The sequence below is a fragment of the Cornus florida genome, unplaced genomic scaffold, assembly GCF_030987335.1.
Source record: "Cornus florida cultivar Cherokee Brave unplaced genomic scaffold, ASM3098733v1 CherokeeBrave_3.0.0_Hap2_Chr11, whole genome shotgun sequence".
NCBI classification, from domain to species: Eukaryota; Viridiplantae; Streptophyta; class Magnoliopsida; order Cornales; family Cornaceae; genus Cornus; species Cornus florida.
In genome coordinates this window covers 139,123,389-139,144,742 of record NW_026775581.1, presented here as the reverse complement: position 1 = coordinate 139,144,742, position 21,354 = coordinate 139,123,389, and the positions used below count along the sequence as shown (strand labels likewise).

The following is a 21,354-nucleotide window of genomic DNA, read 5'->3' as shown; positions in this document are numbered from 1 at the left end:
TTTTTCGATTGGATGGAAACCAACCACTTACACACCCACTTTGCCCATTTGAGACTCTAATCCTCACATTTTATTTTGGGAGATAAAAGGAGATACCACTGGGCCACAATTCATTTATATACATATATAATTAAAAATTGGATTATATTGCTTTGCATTTAGTCTTCATTTATTCGGAGTAAAATAAATTCATGTATGTTGATCACCAATTTCAGTGATTCTGTATAGTTTGATATTTTTATATAATTTAACCTTCTTTCTATGTGTTGTGTGGATTATTGAGAAAAAAAGGGCGTTTTATTATGAATGATGGTTTAAAGTCAAAATGGTTTCATTCTAAGTGGGAAAATGTAGATTGAGGAAAGATTTCCTTGAAAGTAGGGAACATCAAGGATATGTTGCTTATATATTATTGGACAATACAGATGCCACTGCAATGGGAATTATGATTTCAGCATCTCTTCAATATCAGCAGCCTCTGCTTAATTATTTTTCATGACTAAACCCAATGGGCAACTATCATTTTCTTCCATTTATGGTGCAGGAGCCCTTCAATGCGGAGCCACCTCGTTCAGCCATGATTTCTTCTTATGTGACTCCTGTGGATTTTTACTACAAGAGAAACCATGGACCAATCCCAATAGTTGATGACTTAGAAAGGTCATATGTTCTGTCGTAGTTCCATATAGTTCTCTACCTTCGTGATGTTTGAAGTCTATGAGTTTTAACTGACCAAAGACCTGCTTAGCTGAGCAGATATTGCATTTCTATAGCTGCTTTAGTTGAAAATCACAAAGTGTTGTTCATGAAAGATATCTGGTAAGTGATAGAACAGGAGATGTTTATTTCATTATATTAATTTATTATTTCTTGCAAAATTGTTTCAGTTAAATACATACATTACAGCATAAATAATAGGAACCTTCCAAAGTATAACATCATTGGGACTCTACAGATATGCTTTTTCTACATATGCATTGGGCCTATGTTGTTAATGCTCTCTGGCTGTAAACTTTCTACACATTTTGTAACAAAGAGTATGGTTAGATTCTTGATTTTGTTAGAATTTATAAAATCATGGATCTTGGCTTGTTTTGAATTTACTGTGTGCTGGTAACAGAAGGACTGCAATGAGCAAAATAAAAACAGTGACAGGAGTTGGCTGGGATGTTGCTGCTATAGGAAATGGTTAGTTTTCTTCATCGTGGGTTTGAACTTACTTTTAATTCTACTGATACAGTGAGTTCATTTTAGCGATGTTGGAAAGGAAAAAATTAAGGTGTTTATGTGGTAAATCCTAGGATAGTCTGTCAATGGCACACTGTTGAATTCATAGTCATGTAAAGGGATGATGAAAACTCAACTGAACTCACCTATGAGTTTTTTATGGTTCCCTTTGGCTAAAAGCTGATTCGATGCAGTTTGGATACTTCGATAGGTGTTTTATCCTGTGCATTACAATTTACAATAGGTCAAATTCATTTTATGCAGTCAACAATTTTGAGAAAAACAAGTAAATCAAGTCAACTTTTTCATAAGTAAACAGTCTATTAAAAAGTTGGTAATCGCTGAAGTACTATGTTGTGGTTGGACAATGACATGTTTTGGAGATAGAATCATGATGCTGGCATTGGTCGATATGCTAAGAAAGTAGTGTTATTAACCACAGGTCCACAATACATGGGTTTGGCCTCCAACTAATTCAATTGAGCTTATGAGATCAATGATTTTCCATATTCCTTTCTCATTCCTTATATGGATAAAGAGGACCATATTCTCTTGATTCCATCTCCTCAGAAATTTTCTGTGGTTACATAGGCCACACTTGGAAGTTTTTGCTGGAAAATCTACCACTTGTTATGTGGGGTTGGTATGGTCAGGAAAATCTGTTGAACACGTGATCGTCTTTTCTTCAGTTGCAGCTTTACTACATACTTGTGGCGTAGAGCTACATGTGCTTTAGCAACAACCCTAGGGAGTTAAAATCAAGTCATTGAATGGGCTAGTATTAAAATAAAGGATAACTCTTTTCCTAAGCTAGTAAGAAGGGTGATGTTTGCCAATTTTGTTTATCATCTTTTGGGGGAGACAATTGCAGGATTTTTTAGAATGTTCACAAGGACAGGGCTTCACTGGTATTCAATATTGCGATAGATGTTAGGGGTCACTTCTCTGGTCATAGTACTCCTGTTGCGAGAACCATATGTTAAAATTGGAAATATTCAGCTTGTTGGAACTTGAAAGGCTACTGCTAGGGGGGTTGATCTTTGTAATTTTTGGTTGTTTTGTAGGTTGATTTGTTGTGTAAGCTTGTTTGATGAGGGTATCTTATGATGTATTGTTTGGTCAGGGGTACCCCATTGAGCTAGTCCCTAGTTGATTGGGCTTCTCCCTTTATTCATGTCTTGATTTTTTTCATATAAAATGCTTTTTTCTAACGGGAAAAAAAAAAAAAAAACGGTTAGTTTAAGTGAATTATCTCAAAAAAGTTATCCAATTTTTTTTCCAAGCTACAAAGGAAAATGCCGAAGTTTCTGCCATCTCTTCATATTTGTGAATAACTAATATCTGTTTTTGCCTTTGCATCATAAAGATTTTGGGTGATTCAAGTTTCAGATGTCCTCAAAATCGTCATTGACAGCATCAGAAATTATAATTCTGAGTTGGAATATCTGAATTAGTATATATGCTACAACAAACAAGCAAGGATATTGAAGGTGTCTTGAGGACTTAGCTAAAATTTGGGAGGACATGTAAGGCAGTGAGTATAGACATGTTGGTTCATGGTTCATAATTGAGCTGTATGTAGCAATGTGTTTTGATGTGTAGTGAAATCCAAAAGTTGGAGAAAATTTGCTGAGTTGAGTTTAGTTAATACGTAAATATGCAGAAACACTGATGGACATAAAGCTAATAAGATTTGTTCAGCACACGTATGTAGATGTGTGTATGTAAAGTTGCATATGCCTAGTGAAGAACATGCGCATGCATGTGGATGCGTTTCTGCATGCTGTCTTGTGTGAATCCTACGATATCTGTTTTTGCCCGTCTCCCAAGGAGAATTGAAAGCCCTTGGTCCTCTTTTTGGCTATGTTTCTCCCTAATCATTTTCTTTCATGATTTGCCTACCCTCATTTTTTGTTGATTGTACCCTTTGGTTCCTTTAGCTCTTATAGTGTGTAAAGTGGTCGTGTTCCCTAGGAAGCAGACGCATATTGGCTTGGGTCGGGTGAAAGTGGAGCAGCTTGAGTAGAAAGCTGGAGCAAGGGATCAAATCAAGCTAGTGAGTTCTACCCAAATGTATGTAGTGCTTAAGGAGTGTTGTGGTCTATCTAGGTATATATAGGGTTCTTTGGGTTAGGGATGTGGAGGACAGTTGCTCGCATGGCCCAGATCCAGCTACAGTACAGGCGAGTGCCATGCCTATGCTTGTGGGGCTTATATGAGCAGGAGTTGTGATTAGGCGTTGTGCACATTAATCTCCAGGTGCTTTATGAATACACTTAATTCTCACTCACTCATGGACTACAGTGCAGAACAGCCTTAACTTGCCACCATCTTTTTTCTGTTTTCAGTACGTAGTACCTTCATACATCAATAGCCACCACCATAATGCTTAGGCATGCTGTTGACAAACACCAGATCTTTTAGGAAAGGATATCCTGGAACTTGCCTCCAACCCTGGTCAGTGTTCTCTCTTTGCTCGATGCCTCACACTGTTGAGTGAGGGCTTGGAGAACGTGAATGGGTGTGTGGGTGTGCAGTTTACCTATGGGTGTGGCTCAGAAGATCTATTGGATTCTCACCCTTTTAGGGAGGATAAGCAGACGTCGCTCCATGCGGCATTCCTGGTACTGAACATGTTGAATGAGGATAATGGTGCATGTTTTTGCTGATGTCGTCAATTTTCCATGTCTCAACAAGAGTGTATGGCTAATTATTGAATGAAATTCAGCATTCATCTTTACTCAAGTATGTTGGTTTTTATGTGGTGCTTTAAAATTATCCTTAAACAAAAATCTAATTGCTGTAAGTGTTTTTCTTTTGCTATTCTTTTTAAACTTCTTACACCCCTACATATTCAGCTGTTTGGGCTGGGGTCAAATTGGCTGATGTTCTTGAACTTATTGGGATACCTAAGTTGTCGAATGTCACATGCTTAGGTGGGAAGCATGTTGAATTTGTCAGCATTGATAAGTGTAAAGTAATTACTTGAATTTGTTATCTTGTTCTGGGTTCTACAATCCTTTTGCTCTCTTGTATTGTTTGGTGGTGGATTTCACTGGATTCAGTGATTCCTTTAAATTGTAGGAGGAGAATGGGGGTCCATATAAGGCATCGATTCCGTTATGTCAGGCCACTAGCCCTGAAGCTGATGTTTTACTGGCATATGAGATGAATGGAAAAGTAAGCAAACTTTCTTCAAAGAGATAAAACATTGAACTAAATTATGAAATTAATCATACGCACTTTATATCATAACAAGCAAGTTAGGGGCACATTGCGCCTCTCTCCAAATAAGTGGACTTAAAACCCTCTCTACACATGAAGTTTTTAAGTGAGTTCCAATGTTCGTTGCTGCTGTGCAGATAGCTATCAGAGGATATGCTGTATCGGGAAGTGGGCGTGGGATTGAGAGAGTAGATTTATCCATTGATGGTGGCAAAACCTGGGTGGAAGCCTCCAGATACCAAAAAACTGGCATTCCGTATATTGCTGATGATACAAGTTGCGACAAATGGGCATGGGTATTTTTTGAAGCCATGGCTAAAATACCAGAGAGTACCGAGATAGTTGCTAAAGCGGTATGTCACATAACTGTTTTCTCACCATAGTGTTTCCTGTAATTTGATATTTGGAAATGTGTAGTGTATTGGTTACTATCTAATGAATCCTATGAACAAAGATTTCATCCTTTCCTACATATATGTATTGTTGCAATCTTAAACCACCTAAGAGAGTTCGTTCTAATCAGATTTGTGAATGGATGAACATCTAGTTGACCTGGTATTTAGTCTCTACATCCTCGCATGCCCCACTTTTTACCAGTTTTTTTTTTTTTTTTGGCTTAGAAAATATAATTTTGTTATGGTCATAAAACATATTTCCAAGCTAGTGGCAGCTGAATACATTCTAATTAATGTTCTGATTTGTCAGTTATTATGTGGTATATGAACCTATAATTTATAAAAGAGAGATCAGAACCCATTAAGTTATAGGTTGTTTTGGAAGTTTGGACCTAAACCTAGGGGTAGAAGTTTTCCATCTTGACTCGCTGAAGTACATGCAGTTCATCTCCTCAGCCATGAATCGTCCCCCACAACACACACACACACAATTGATTTGCATTTCTCTGATCATGATTTTGCTTTTGCTTTTGATTATGAATTGTCCCCCACAACACACACACACACTTGAATTCCTGTCATGTGGATACAGCCGCAATTGTCCAACCCGAAAATGTGGAACACATTTGGAACTTAAGAGGTATTCTGAACCATTCATGGCATCGGGTAGTACAAGAAAAACAGTTTTTTATCTCGCACTTTTTACCACGGTTTTAAAATCATGGCAAAGGACCCTTTCTACCACAGTTCATGAGGAACTGTGATAAAAAGCTAGCCCTTTCTACCACAGTACATGAGGAACCGTGATAAAAAGCTAGCCCTTTCTACCACGGTTCATCACGGTTCATGTTCATGCGGAACCGTGGTAGAAAGCGAATTTATATTGGCGGGTGTTATTCCCACTGATATTTTCAATGCTTGCCCTGTCCAAAAAAATAAAAAAATATATATATATATTCACCAAATCATCGTTTTTCCACACAAAGAAATCCACCAGGACTGCCTCTGATCCACATCAATTTCAATTCTAAGTCGGCAAACTCTCCAAGCCATAACCGCCACTGGGCATCTACAGAGCAAATGATCCACAGTAGACAAATCCACACACCCGCACAAAAAAAAACACACACTGTCGATCGGATCGAAGCCCTAACCTGTGAAAATGTTTTTCCCTCTTTCCATCAAGCCTCTTTCAGTTGGCCATCGAAGCAAACCCTAACCCCTAAAGAAGAAACCCTAAGTCTGGAATCCTCCATTAGAGACACGAAGGTGTGTTCGGCAATTTGCAGACGACCGCTTCTGTTAGGTTTGTTTCCAATCTATTTCTCTCTGTATTTATACACGTATATATATGTGTGTGTTTGTTCGCAAAACTTACTTGGTTGATTAATATTGATACATAAATTTTGATTCTTATTCTTCTCACTCCCTGACCCTCTTGAAGCAAGCCTTAAGCCCAGACAACTTAGAGTTCAACTCAGAGTCTCGAATCCTCCATTGGAGCAGAATAGAAGTGGTAGAAATCACTGTGTTCTAATGCATTATCATTCTTCGCAGGCTGATTCCCCTCGCAAAAGGTATCCCTAATAATTTAGGTATCCCAGTTGTCTATTAAACTGTTGATAGAAAGGAAATTAATTTCACTTGTATTAACACTTACCATTGTGTCCCATGAGATTGTTTATTTTCTAGTGTGTGTTGTTTTATATTTCCTTATGTGATGTTGGTTGCTTTGGAAAGTAAGATTTGGGGTTGTGAACCTTTAAAACACTTCTTTGTTGTTTGTTAATTGAAGTGTCGGATTTTTATGTCTTCAATTAATTCCTGAGTTAGAGATGGTCTATATTTAATTGTGTCCATTTTATATCCTCTCAGTGAGAATTGGGATTGTGAACCATTAAGACACTTCCTTTTTTTTTTTCACCATTGTGATATCATAAAACATGCTACATTTTAAAGCACAATTTCCTATATATTTCTCATTCAATTGGTTTTGTGTACATCAATCACACTACACTCCAAAAGCACATTTCTATCATATCTGGTTACTCTAATGAAACCACTTTTTTTCGACTTATCCCTCTAAGTCTGGTTGCTGTTTATCTTCTTCTTCTTCTTCTTTTTTTTTTTTTTTGTAGAATTTTAGTCACTAAAACTTAATTTTCTCCTTTAAGCCTGGTTGCTGTCAATGTGTCTCTCTTTCCAAGTCTTAGTACATATAAAAAATAGGGTAATTCATTCCTTACAATGACTACATTGTATAATGCTTTTCCCCATCTCTTCAGCAGCCCGAGTTTGGTGTTTATGAACTACAAAGAGGAGGAAGAAAAGAAGATAAAAATGAATGCACAACCATGAGCTTATTCATTCATTTTCTTCGGTCATTAGAGAGACATTACAGTTCCTTTCAGCTTGAACTCAGTTTATATCTCAAGCTTACTTGACATACGTGAGATATATGTGGCAGTTTCTCTGCAGTCCGGGCATACATGGTTTTGTCCAGGTTTCTTAATATAATCTCTATTACCTTTCTTTTTTGTTTACTTGATTTAGGGATAATGTAAGGCCATGAAATGTGAGATGACATTCATTAAGAATTATTTGGAAGCAACGATTGATTGATTGCGTCAATTTTTTTGTTTATGATTGATTGGTTGCAGCAAATGATATTGATGTTGTGTGTGTTTTGAGTGAAACAAATATATATAACAATTGCATAAGTGCATATAGTTTTTTTTTACAAGTCAAAGTTCATTTAGTTTTTAAACATCAACGAGTTTGCATGAAAAATGTGCGACTTAAACTGTGACTTGTATACCTTGCTGAAATGAGCAATTCATTTGTTTTATTAGGAATGATTTAGTTTATGTTTTGAATGCGTGATATGCAAAAAAAATTGGACACATTTCTAAGGAAAATCTCTGGACATGATAATATTGTTTATTCCCTGTAGCCTTTTGATCTTTTCTGATGACGAGTTTGTTATATATATCTGGAAGCTAGTCTTGATGAATTTTGACCACTTGAGAATTATATGGTATGGATATAGACACGGAATACAGATACGATATGACACGCCAAAATTTTAAAAGGTAAAACATGATCGAGTACGGTTTAGACTCAACTATTTAAATATGAATTTTTATTTTGTATAAACGTATTGAGTAATATTTTATAAAACTTTAATTCATTTTTAATTTTTATATTAAGCGTTATCATATATATATCATTATTCTACTACTTTGTCATAATAGTGTTTTTATTTTAAATGAACAAATATTATTTAATGTTTCGCTTGTGATCATACGTGTATAATGTCAATTTTTCTTAAAGAAAAAAGTTGAACATTTGTGAATGTGTTTATATTATTTTCAAGATTATTAGGTAGGCCTGTGTTAGAGATGGATGAAAGTGTGAAGTGTGGGGAAAATGTCCAAAATAATAAAAAATTATTTTTATTTACGGACACGTATGTGAAATATGAAACACATGTTCGACGAGTGTCGGTGTCCTCATCAGGTACGACCTCTTCGTAAAAGTGTTCATGTTTCGTAACTTTAGAACGATATGAATATTAATGAATTTTGATCTGATAAAAATAATTTATGTGATATATTATTAATCTTTTCAAATGAACTAATTTAAAACTTTTATAGCAGGGAAACAAATTTAAAAAGAGGTCATAGTTTGATATTTCATTTAAATTTAATTATCTTATATATATATATATATATATATATATATATATATATATTAAAATGTGACATTTCATGGTTGGATTTAACAAAACATCCATAAGGTTTTTTGAATTTGATGTTAACATGCTGTCAAAACTGTTTTATGAGCAGAATTTTTTCAATCTTTTCCTTCAAATCTGATTTAATTGGTAAGAAAATTTATTGATTTAAATTGATAGAAGAAAAATATAGTCTTTAAGTTTCCAATGGACTTTCGTTTCATGCAAATTGGTTGAGAATTTATTTTTTTATGAATTTTCAAAGAAAAGTACGTTTTTGGGAAAAACTTTTTCAAACAGATTTTTGGGCTTCCTTATGATTTTTGGTCCTTCAAATAGTCCAATCAATAAAAAAAAAGTCAAAAAAAAGCAATAATAAAAAGGAGCAATAATCTTGGTTTACTAGTGTTATCCCTTTTTTTATTTTTTTATTTATGTTTAGAATCTTGCTTTTGGTTACTAGTATATCCCATATATATATATATATATATATATATCAAACTTGTGTTATCCCATTTCAGCTGATAACATGATAGATTGATGAAATCTCAGTGCCCAATAAAAAAGTGGTCTGCTCATATAGTGGTCTGTTCATATATTTTTAAGCAACTATATATATATATATATATATCTCTTTCCTGATGGAGGCCCACCCCTTTCCCTTCTCTGCGTTGCACTTCTGTGATTAGATAGGTACTGTAGAGAGTGTACACTATTGTTATCAACATTTAGAGTTCCTGTAAACAGGTGTTAGTGGAAGAATGCTAAGTTTGATAATAATAAACCCAATAAAAACCAATAGAAGAATAATAATTGTAGGAAGAATAATAAGAAGAAATCTAAAGAAAAATAAGTCACCAAAAAATAACCAAGATATTTCACTGAAAATAAAATTGATTTGGTTAAGTAGTAATGACTTGAAATTTTTTATGAAAATTTCTTTGGATTCCTGTGGCATCAAAACCCTAAGAAATCAAATATATTACTTTTTTTCTACTTTTACTTGTATCTGTATATGTCACCTTTTTATGTGTTTTATATATATTACTTTTTTTCTTTTCTTTTTTTGAGTTCTAATCTGTTCGTTGTTGCATGTGTACAATAAAACATAAGCTTAAAATTTCTGGTGCTGTAGAATAGAACTTATTTATACATAAACACAACACACAATTTTTGTACAGACTTTATATATATAGACACAATTACTTCAATTGGGGTGGGGGTGTTAAATCAGTAAGTATAATAGAACAATATCAAATAATAAAAAGAGGAAAGTATACACCCTTGTAGAAACAAATAAAGAAAAAATCAAAATTGAGAACCAGACCAAAAACAAGACGCTCCTAACCAAAACTACACAACTTCACTTAATTCCAAAAGTTACCTCAAATCACTAATCCAATTAGCCCAAAAGTTATTTCTTGAAATTTGATCAAAAGGATAGTAATTTGTTATTTTTTTATAAAGAAGTAGAGTTAGTGACCTAGGTTCATGAGGCATGATCTGGTTTTACACCATAGTGTCGGCAAAGCTTGAACAACAGTGCTACGGATTGAATCATTTTTATTTTCCTGATACCCATTTCATTCTTAATATGACAAATAATTAAGTCCAAGTTATAGAAACCATATGAAGTGCTTTGCCAGACAAGGAATATGGGTGAATATATAGATATTCAGGTTCATTAGGTTGCTTACCTCTATGGCTTTATCTGTGACAAAAAAACATAAATAATTTTAACAATTAGCAGCTTCAACAAGTTTAGGCTTCATTGTCAGACATACTATAGATCTTGCTGATTTCAGAAGAGTAGAATGCACGTACCCAAGACAACTTATGTTACTGAAAATTACATAGTTTTTTTGGGGGTAAGAGGCTGACTACTAATTTCATTTAAGAACTGCTCTATTTATTCTTTTACTTTAACTATTACATCTTTGTAGGTCAAAGATAAGGTTGTGGGATTGCGGTTGCTGTTACTTTTTTTTGTATGGCTCATGAAGAAGTTGCATATATGGAAAGAGAGAGACTAAAATAGAGCAAAAAGATATGAAATTTTTTTGTTTTATTTTAGTTAAGTAAAGATATAAGGTGTGGATCATGCATGTACTTCTTCGAAATTTGTATATGGTTAATTTTTGTATAAAACCATGATTTGGAATTGGTTATATATATATATATGATGTTATTCGCCAGTTGTAAATTATTTTTGTTATGATGCTATTTTATTTATTTATTTAGGGTTTACTTCTGGGGTCCGTGCAAGGCTAGTGGTATGAAAAAAAAAAAAAAAAAGGCATCACGGGGGCTATATTTAAAAAAAAAAAAATAAATTATATAACACTTTCTATTTTCTACCACGGTTTTCTTTTTACCACAGTGCGAAACCGTGGTAGAAAGAAAGACTTTCTACCACGGTTGTTTCTACCATAGTTCAAAATCGTGGTAGAAAGCGTTTTTCACTGTAGTAAAAAGTCATTTTTCTGCTGTTTTCTCCATGTTGTGATATGTGAAATGGTTTATCTTCCGTGTGCCAGAATGGTGCAAAAATAAGGATGCCTAATAAATATAACGGTTTAAAACCTAGAGAAATGTAAAACCTACCAGTGTAAGAACTAGGCTTAAGACACCAAGTCTGCTTAGGCAATTTGTATCATGTTAACTTGAACTTCATCCATTTATGTTTTGTTAATAAATATGTGCTCTGGGTGTATCAAATCAGGTTCTCCTGTTATTTACCACCACCATGTACCAAGGTCGTCACACTCACACCATCTTCCAATGCAGACCCCTATACCAACCAAATAATTTCTTCTTTGATGCTGCCAATCTTGCAATGCACACTGAACGGGTTTGGAATCAGAGAAAATTAATAGACATAGTTGTTTAGCACCTTGTTTTTTTGTTTTAATATATATTATCTATATTTATGTTTCTATATATTTTTGTCCTGTCAAACAACTTACACAACATTCAACTTTGGAGATAGAGAAAAATCAACTAGATTATTTATTCAAATGTTATATTGTGCTGGCTAGGTAGAAAAATAATATTTGCTAACCTTATATAAGTTTTAATTTTCTTTTTTATCCTAACAAGAATTTCTTATGTTGCGTTTCGGAGCGCCAAACGAACTTTAGATTTGGGATTTATAGAAATTTAATTAATATAACATTAGTTGACATAGATTTGTTTATTTGGATATTTTTTTTATTCAAGTCTAAATTATTGATTCATACTTTCAAACATAGTTGTTTTGTTGAAAATTTGAATAGTCAACCTTCTAATTAATTTTCGGTGCATCTCATTCATATTACTTTTAATGACGTGGTGTGATATATTTGTGTACTGGTATAGTTTTTTTTCGGCAGCATGACCATACAGAACTGTGTTGCAGTTACGTTTCAGCGGCACATTTGGTTGTCTGTCCTTAAGTATTTTTAAAGATGTTGCACGATACACACACACAAACACACACACACACACACACACACACACACACAAAAGTAGGATGGGTTCCTTTTCTTACAGAGTACCAATGTTTTTCAAAGTTCCCATGTCAGATGGGCACCAGGAAGTGGCAATTTTAGGTAAATGACAGCCTTTATGGATTTGTTTAAGGAAGGCTCTTCCATCTCCAATAAGGTTTAGTGCTGGTATTTCTGAACCAATTAAAAGAAGATTTAGTGGGCTATGAGCTTTTCAGATCCGTGGGCTTAACCCGCCCATGATTATTTCTTTTATAGATTCAGGTTTTAATTTAGCTAAGCCTACACGTTATGACTCTGAAACTTGGATTACAATAATAATATATATAAAGTAGAACCAAATCCACCACACTAAAATCTAATCAGTGGAGTGGGCACAGTACATAACTTTGAAATAAAGAATAATTAGGGGTAAGGGGAACACTAAAAAAATAAAATAAAATAAAAAGACCTCATCCAATGTGCTTCCACATTCTAGGTTAAGGCGTGACATTTTAGTTAATTAAACCTGCTATATTCTAGATTAGTATGATCTGAATAGGACAGTTACAGTAATTTTTATAATCTGAATAGGACAGTTACAGTAATTTTATAATCTGAATAGGACAGTTACAGTAATTTTATGTTACTTATATTAAGTTGCTAATTCTCTACTCACCAATCGATAACAAATTAGCATAATTTTTTACTCGTATTAATTAATATATTGATATATAGGTATAGTAGTGCAGCAGTACTACTGTAGTAGCTGGTTTACTTTTGATAATTGATACCAAGCAACTAACAATTGTTTTCCTTGTTATGTCAAAAATAAATATGTTTACAACAATCACCAAAATGAAAATTTGGAAGTTATTGACCCAATTCGGTGCTATAAATTGTTTAATTCCGCCCTAAGCCATGAAATTCGGTACTCTTTATTTACTGTTGTACCATAAGAGATTCACTCAAAACTATTTTCTTTTTCTTTAAAATTTTGTTTTATAAAATATCTAAAATTGCTTTTACTACCAAAAAAAAAAAAAGTTGTTTCTTGAAATAATTAAGTATGATTTTGTTGCTAACAAAAATATAGAAATTCGGTAAAAGCTTTGGTTTGGTGTTCTTTTATAGTAAAATACAAAGGGAGTGTGGCACTACTTTCTTTTAATTATGGTTAAATTTGTTTCCACACTCAGAAACTAAAACTTTCAAGCGAAGTGCAAATAGCATAAAGAGCCGCCTGAACCCACTTGCTCTGTGTTAAGGATTCTGTTAATTAAGCACAACTTGAACTATTATATTAAATTTTAGGAATAATTTCAAAAAAATGGAGTTTTGTAGGTAAAAGATCAAAAAAAGATAGAGTCAAACTTTTATTTTTCAAATAAATAGAGTTTTATGAAAAGGGGACATGAAAATTTGTTGTGAAATGACCCAATTGCCCTTTCCCTCTCTTCAATAGCGGTGAATATGGGCTCATAAGTGTGACAACGAGCTTTGAACTGGCGATGAAGCGGATTGAATGGCCGAGCACGAATCGGCAACGATGAACTGCGTCAAGAGAATCGATGCTGGCGACGATGGAGTGTTCTTACCGGCGATGAGCAAGGATTGAACTTACTAGTGAGACCCGAGTCTGAGCCTGGTCTGGACAATGGTGGAGCAGCACGGTTGGGTCTTGTTAGGAAACGTGCAAGTTTTAAAAACTTTTCGAGGGATTTTCTTTCACAGATCTTGATTCATCACATAGAGACAAGTTTTATGCAAAAATAAAATATGATGAATCATTCAATTAATGGATTGAATACTTACATCAAAGGTTTGAGTAAACCTTTAAATCTTTCCTCTAAAGTGAATGTTCTCACTTATTGTAGATCCCTTAGCAAGATGCCTTCTCCTTGGATCTCCATCTTCTTGGTAATTGTTATGCCTTTAGGAGTCACTCATAAGTCTCCATGAATGACCTTGGAAAAATAGGCTTGTGGGAGCCTCCATTAGATGAGAACATTAACCCTAATTTTTTTAGAGAGAGAAAATTTATTCCTTTTTTTCTTCTTCTAAAAATCACCATCAAAATATACATAGACCATGTATATTTATAGGCAACATAAAGGTAAAGAAAAGGAAACAACGAATCCTTCTCAATATCTAATTTACATGTCTCAAATCTAATATGATTCTAATATCAAGTTGGGCTATGAGTGAGAATCCATTGGCCTATTATTTTTTTGGCTACAATGAATTAATAATTGGCCCGGTCCATGGACCCAATTCAATTAATTCATAAATTAATTTCTACTCCACTAAAAGAAATTAATTGAACTCCAATTAAATAATAAATAACCTCTAAATCAATATTGCACTTTGACCCCTCTATGCATAATTAGTTATCGGATAAATAAAGCCATCAATCCGACTACTTAATTAATATATTTATTTTGGTACCATTGATTATTTCTGACTCGATCACAATAAAACATTTGTTTGACAAAAATAATAATTTAATAAATAAATATATAATAAATCATTTTGTCTAAAACCACATGAAGGCCTTCGAATTTACTTTGTGATCAACCATAATCAATACAAAATAAATACAAGTAGCAATGATGCAAATATTGAAAATATAACCCTCTAACTATTAATCACATAACTACCTAAAGTGTCGGTCTAAGGATCCCGAAGAATCCGCCGATCAAATCAAAGTAATTATTAATTAATAAAAGAGTCTATAATTTTCTCATGCTTAAGAGTCAAATGCCATGACGATGATAGGGAGTAATTGCATACGACGGCTCTCGCAATATATCTCAACCTAACGCGGATTCAGTTCAAGTCTTAATTAATTATGAGTCTATCCATAATTACCGACTATGAACAATTTATAATTAATATTTATATATTATGCATTGATTGCCATCATTTACATATATATATATATATAAATATTTCTTGTAATCACAGAGACACTATCAATTTCATAGTGAATCGAAACATAATACATTGAATTCACCAATTATATAAATCATAAATATTTCAGATATGTCAGGAACATATGTCACTATAATCCAGATAGGAATTTGCTATGCCAAGGCATATAAATCCCAACAGGTCTGACAGCGTGGGTGTGGTCGAATGAGATGTTGTTAAGGAAGGTGATGGAGAGAGGGACGCGCCATGTGTTTTTGATATGTTTGCAATAGTTGGGTCACTGACTCACTGGGCAGTGTGTATAGACTGTATAGTACTCCCTGTTGAGGCACAGCGGAAGCAAAAGAAAGAAAGGAAAAACAACAATTCAAACCAAAACACAAGATATATACGTGGTTCACCCAAAATCAGGGTTACATCCACGGATGAGAAGAGATTCACTATATATGTAGAGATATTATAATAGTAGAGAATTTCAACACCGGACTATGCACACAAACTCTTGACCGAGTTCTCCGTGTATTCCACGAGACTCCCTCTCGCCATCAGTGTTCACTCTACCAAACCCGTAACTCACCCCTACCATCAACGTACTCCTTCATGAGGTTACATCTCTCTCAACTCATAACTCTCAACAATAACCTAAGTGTCTATTTATAGTCACATACCCAATTCCTTTGGGGACAATGATTACAATTTCTTAGAGCCCAATTCACATCTCTATAAGAAATTACCATAAACAATACACTCTAAAATAGAAACTAACAATAATGGGAATTTGAGACATAATTTCTAACAATCTCCACCTTGGCTTAAATTCCATTACGTCAATCATCGCTTCTCATGGCAATTAAATCTGGACAATTCTCTGCGACTTCAATCTTCTCTATCTTCTTGCAGAACTCAGATTATCCCCACTATACATTGCTTAATCAGTTAAAACCCCAACGCTCCACCTTGACTACTCAAGCTCCATGCCATGTAACCAAGCCAATTGATTTCACCTACAACTAAAGCCCGTTGTAGCACATGTTGAGACTTCTTGTGTTTTCTGAATCTCCTTCACCTTTGGCTCTGATACCAGTTGTTGAGGCACAGCGGAAGCAAAAGAAAGAAAGGGAAAACAACAATTCAAACAAAAACACAAGATATATACATGGTTCACCCAAAATCAGGGTTACATCCACGGATGAGAAGAGATTCATTATATATGTAGAGATATTACAATAGTAGAGAATTTCAACACCGGATCATGCACACAAACTCTTGACCGAGTTTTCCGTGTACTCCACGAGACTCCCTCTCGCCATCAGTGTTCACTCTACCAAACTCGTAACTCACCCCTACCATCAACGTACTCCCTCATAAGGCTACATCTCTCTCAACTCATAACTTTCAACAATAACCTAAGTGTCTATTTATAGAGTCACATACCCAATTCCTTTGGGGACAAGGATTACAATTTTTTAGAGCCCAATTCACGTCTCTATAAGAAATTACCATAAACAATACACTCTAAAATAGAAACTAACAATAATGGGAATTTAAGACATAATTCCTAACACTCCCATATCTCTCTCGATTGGAGAAGATGAATGCACAGTACCATTTTTTTTTTTTTTTTTTGAAGTAAAAGAATTGAAAGAGGGGTGCCATCGGGAGTCAAACCCAGGTTGCTGGATTCAAAGTCAGTCCACCATACCATGGAACCCATAGTACACATCTGAGGCCGACAAATCGCCTTCTTGCTGTTGGAGTTATGTTTCAAATTTATTTTATTAATCTATATTTATGAAGACTTTAAGTATTTTACAAACGCTAAACTCAAAGGTTTTTCACCTGATGCATTTAATCTACTATATTAATATGTTATTTATGAGTTAAGTTTAAAGTTATATTAAATACTTAATTAATATCTTCTAAATATATTAGTATATATAATATGGCATATGAAGCCTACGATATACATACTCTCTAAACTAGTTAGAGTTAATCAAAAGGGATTTGAAAAGGTGTTTTCAAACTATTGATTTTGAGTGTGTAAGTTCTATACTTTCAGTTGATCGGACGGAGATAAATGCATAGGTTCATAAAGAAGAAGATTGATTTTGAGTAAGTAAGTTCCATACTTTCAGTTGATCGGACGGAGATAACTACACAGGTTCATGAAGAAGAAGTGCAACCTTCATGAACATACAGTTTTGATATCTGGGCTTAGTTGAATCCCGGAGATAGTGCTGTCATTTGTCTTCCGTTGCACGTGGGAGAGGCTTCAATTATCTTCAAGAAGCGATTACGCGCCTCTAAGCCTCGATACTCACCGTTTTAAATATATCGGTTCCAACAATTAAAATTGAATTCCGTTTTAAATATATCGGTTCCAACACTTGCTCGCCGACTAGACTTGCAGACCGCGGGGTTCCCAAGAGATTGTACTTGTAGAATCAGATCGGCGCCCCTTTTGGTCAAAAACGCTCTTGGGTAGACCTTCTTGCTGCGGGGTTGATAGGGAATTGAGCATCAATCCCAAAAGAGTAGGCAATCACAAAGAGATGTGAAGAGAGAAAGGGTAGTTGGGTTATTTCGCAATAAATTTTCACGTCCGCGTCAGCCTTTCATAAAATTCCATTAATTTGAAAAATGGAAGTTTTACTCTATCTTTTTGGCCTTTTACCTACAAAACTCTATTTTTTTTAGAATTATTCTTAAAAATATATCAATAAACACTTATACTGTGTTTGGGAGGACGGAATTAATGCTTTAAATTTAAAATTAAAAGAAATTTAGTTTAACATTTGAAAAAAAAAAAAAAATACTTCTCATTGACACAGAGACACTAAATAAAGCACTCAAAAATCCTGAAATACCCAATCTTTACCAAAAAAAAAAAACTTGCTTCCCATGTCAACCAAAAAAATTATTAAGAAAAAATAAAAATAAAAAATAAAAATAGTAATTTTAATTAAAAAAATTAAAAAAATAAATAAAAATAGTAAATTTAACTTTATTAATTTTAATTACTTTATATCTAAGTCGCGGGAGCAAGAACAAATTCGAGAGTGGTATAATTAAGTAATAAATATTGAGAATTTGAGCCAAAACCCTACTGAGAATTTAAGCCAAAGCGGTGGAGCATGAGAACAGGAGCGCGCTCAGAACGTAAAAGTGACACCTATTAAAAAAGATTATGTGACTTAGCTTGATATTACTTTCAGGTGCCAAAAAAAAAAAGAAAGTATTTCTTGCAGAAAAGAAATTCAAATTTATATGGCATTATGACACATGACAATATATTAAAAATAAAAATAAAAAACAAGCTCGCGGGCACCAGTCTCTTTTTCTCAAAATTTGCCTCCCCGAAATCGACCACTGTAGTTGGTGTTTCTAATGATTTTTGGGTATTTAATCGCCCACTAGTTTATGCATACAAAATACTCTCACCTCTCTGTGCTTTAATGGCTCTACCTTCCCCCCTATCTCTCCTCTCTCTCTGCGTGTGTTATATATCTCTTTTTCCTCTATACTACTGTACCCAGTCGTTAAAACCCTAGCCATTTAAAACCTGGAGACTCTGACTGAACACATGTATTTCAATTTCACTACAACCGTCCTTGACTTCTCTGGTACGCCTCTTTCTGTGATGTATGTGTTTATTTTCTCTTTAGTAATAGACTATCTTCATCAAGTTTAATTAAAGTATTTTTTTATTTGCATGTTAACTCATCTGTTGAATATGATCAAGTTATGGTACAAAAATTCGTTTTTGGGCTTTCAATTTTCATTTCTCATCTGACTTCTCAAGCTTTGTTTGATCATCCCCTTGGAACAGTTTTTCTTTTTTTTTCTTTTTTTTCTTTTTTTTTCAGTCTCAATTTATATGTATTTGGATTGCTATTTGTATACACAAATATAATATATATTTATTTGAAGCTTGATCATGTTGTGACATAAAACATTTGTTTTTCCTGAGTGAATTTAGTTTTATATGAATTAGGGTGCAATTTAATTTAATTATTTAATTATTTATTATTATTATTATTATTATTATTTTCTGATGATCAGTCTTGACATAAAAGGGGTCTTCCTTTTGCTCTCGAGTTCTCATCTGGGTATGCAATTTTTGCTGATCTGTTATGTGTTTTCACTCATATAATTCATATTCTCTAATTCTTGATTTGCCAATTACTGGAATTATTATATGTTGGGTCTCAATGTCTTGCCTTATAATTTTTTTTTTGGTGATTATTTCTTCATTCTTTACCAATCCATGCCCAAAAAAAAAAGAAAAAAATAAAGTCTTTATTTTTTTTTTCTTCTTTGAGTTTTTGTATTCTCTTGCGTATATTATGGTGATTCTTGTATGTTGTTAATTGATTGGCGGTATTAATTTTAATGGAATTTTCAATTAGGTGACGACACACAAGATTTGAAGACATTTACTCAATGTTCCAAGGGAAAGAAGTAGATGTGGTGGAAGAAATGGAGGTGATGCGAAAAAAATGTCACTGTCTAAATAAGAAACATAGGCTTTATGGGGATTCTAGTAATGGTTGTTGGGTGAGTTATGATAATCCTCCACCTGAAAAGACTAGGATTTCCCAGATCAACACTAGATCAGATCAGAATTCGGTTCTACTTTCTTCCAATGACAACAAGGTTGATGGTTCATCCGGTGTAGAACCTCAGGATGCAGATTACACTTACATTCCCTGGCTTAGTTTTGATTTACTTGATGTGATCTTGGCGAGCTTTCCCAGATCAGAATATTGGAAGTTATCCTTCGTAAACAAGAGGTATTTAACCCTTCTAAAGAGTGGTGAGCTATTTAAGATTCGGAGAGAGATTAAGGTTAAAGAACCATCTGTTTTCATGTTGGCAGTTGGGGATCAGAGTAGTTGGTGGTCGTTTGATCATGAATTTAAGTCTTGTAGGAAGCTCCCAGTTTTACCTGCGGATTTTTGCTTCACAAATGGAGATAAGGAGTCACTTTGTGCAGGGTCTCATCTGCTTGTTTCAGGCATGGAGCTTGATGGCCTTGTTATATGGAGGTATGAATTGAAAACTAATAGATGGTGTCGGGGTCCTTCTATGATCAACCCAAGGTGCTTGTTTGCATCAGCCACATGTGGAACCTATGCTTTTGTGGCTGGTGGGATTGGGATGGGTAAAGTCTATGATACTGCTGAGAAGTATAATCCTGAAAGCAAATCATGGGAACCCCTTCCAAGGATGTTAAAAAGGAGGAAGTTTTGTTCGGGTTGTTACATGGACAATAAATTCTATGTGATTGGAGGACGAAATGAGGTAGGAGAACTCACTTGTGGGGAATATTATGATGAGTCCTTGGGCGAATGGGTTCTGATCCCAGACATGTTAAAAGATGATCCTGTTTTAACTTCTTATTCTCCACCTCTTGTGGCTGTTGTGAATAATGAGCTCTTTTCGCTGGAAACTTCTTCCAACCAGCTGAAGGTGTACTTGAAGAAGAGCAATAAATGGAAGCAGTTGGGGCGTGTCCCGGTAAGAGCTGATGCCACCAGAGGTTGGGGTGTCGCATTCAAGTCTCTGGGCAATGAGCTACTTGTGATAGGTGCATCTGCAGTTTCTTCTGCTACTAATTGCATGGTTATATACACCTGCTGCCCAGATCCTAATGCCGATAACTTGCTGTGGAAACCCCTTGGCATCGGCCAAACTCGGATTAGTAATTTCATTTTGAATTGTTCTATTATGGGAGCTTGATCTTTGAGGAGTCTCTGTGTGATTGGAGTGTCTAAATAAAATGCAAAAGTTATTTTTGTTGTCTTTTATATATTTTGATCACATATCCATTTGTGCTGTTTCTCCAAGCTCTGTGATTCATTTTTCTTTTATTTATTCTATTTTTTGCTCTCAATTCCCTGCACTGCTCTAGCAAATTTTGTTTGGACCCATAGAACATCGGCCAATTCCCAAAGAACTCGATCAAGTCTGGTTGATTCTATCAGTGTATCAACTCAAACAACTCAGTCTGAGTTGCAGAGATTAGACCGATACAGAGAACTGTAATTGTATCTAAGCCTACTACTCGAGGGTACTTTTCTTTTTTCTATTGGCAATTGATGTTCAAGGGTACTTGGTAGTACGTGAAGAACTAGGGACTTGCAGGCTCTCCTAAGCATTATTCTGTCTTTACCAATGGTTTATTTAATTTTTGGGTGAAATAGCGATATAATCTCATCACATGACCTCTTTCATGTTTCTTAATTTTCAAAAGCATCAACAAATAGCTTATAAAATCTCAATCTCTGTGTAAGTTTATACTTTATTTTCCTTGTCCGTCCATGTACAAAATAGATTGCATGTCTATGAACTCATGAGAGTTTGCTAT

At 34.4% G+C, this 21,354-nt stretch overlaps 1 protein-coding gene and 1 long non-coding RNA gene across 6 annotated transcripts; both read left to right on the top strand.

Moving 5' to 3' along the window:
* The first annotated feature begins 544 nt into the window (after positions 1 to 544).
* On the top strand, positions 545 to 10,786 carry LOC132284242 (uncharacterized). 5 transcript variants are annotated; one of them, XR_009472225.1, is made up of 6 exons: positions 545 to 1,188; positions 4,312 to 4,407; positions 4,590 to 6,153; positions 6,292 to 6,424; positions 7,133 to 7,350; positions 10,527 to 10,786. It is a non-coding gene; the product is annotated as an uncharacterized LOC132284242 (long non-coding RNA). The 5 variants fall into 5 exon arrangements; XR_009472222.1 differs by lacking the exon at positions 10,527 to 10,786 and having other exon boundaries at positions 545 to 819; positions 1,121 to 1,188; positions 7,133 to 7,478; XR_009472223.1 differs by lacking the exon at positions 10,527 to 10,786 and having other exon boundaries at positions 545 to 819; positions 7,133 to 7,478.
* A 7,292-nt stretch (positions 10,787 to 18,078) lies between these two features.
* Positions 18,079 to 20,794, top strand: LOC132285595 (F-box/kelch-repeat protein At3g27150-like). The gene is made up of 2 exons (XM_059787784.1): positions 18,079 to 18,607; positions 19,394 to 20,794. Exon 2 carries the CDS (start codon positions 19,428 to 19,430, stop codon positions 20,724 to 20,726), a length of 1,299 nt encoding a protein of 432 aa, XP_059643767.1. The 5' UTR covers positions 18,079 to 18,607; positions 19,394 to 19,427; the 3' UTR covers positions 20,727 to 20,794.
* Positions 20,795 to 21,354: the final 560 nt, after the last annotated feature.

What these genes read in the sequence shown, in the direction of transcription:
- LOC132285595 (XM_059787784.1), top strand. Translation starts at nt 19,428, where the DNA reads ATGTTCCAAGGGAAAGAAGTAGATGTGGTGGAAGAAATGGAGGTGATG.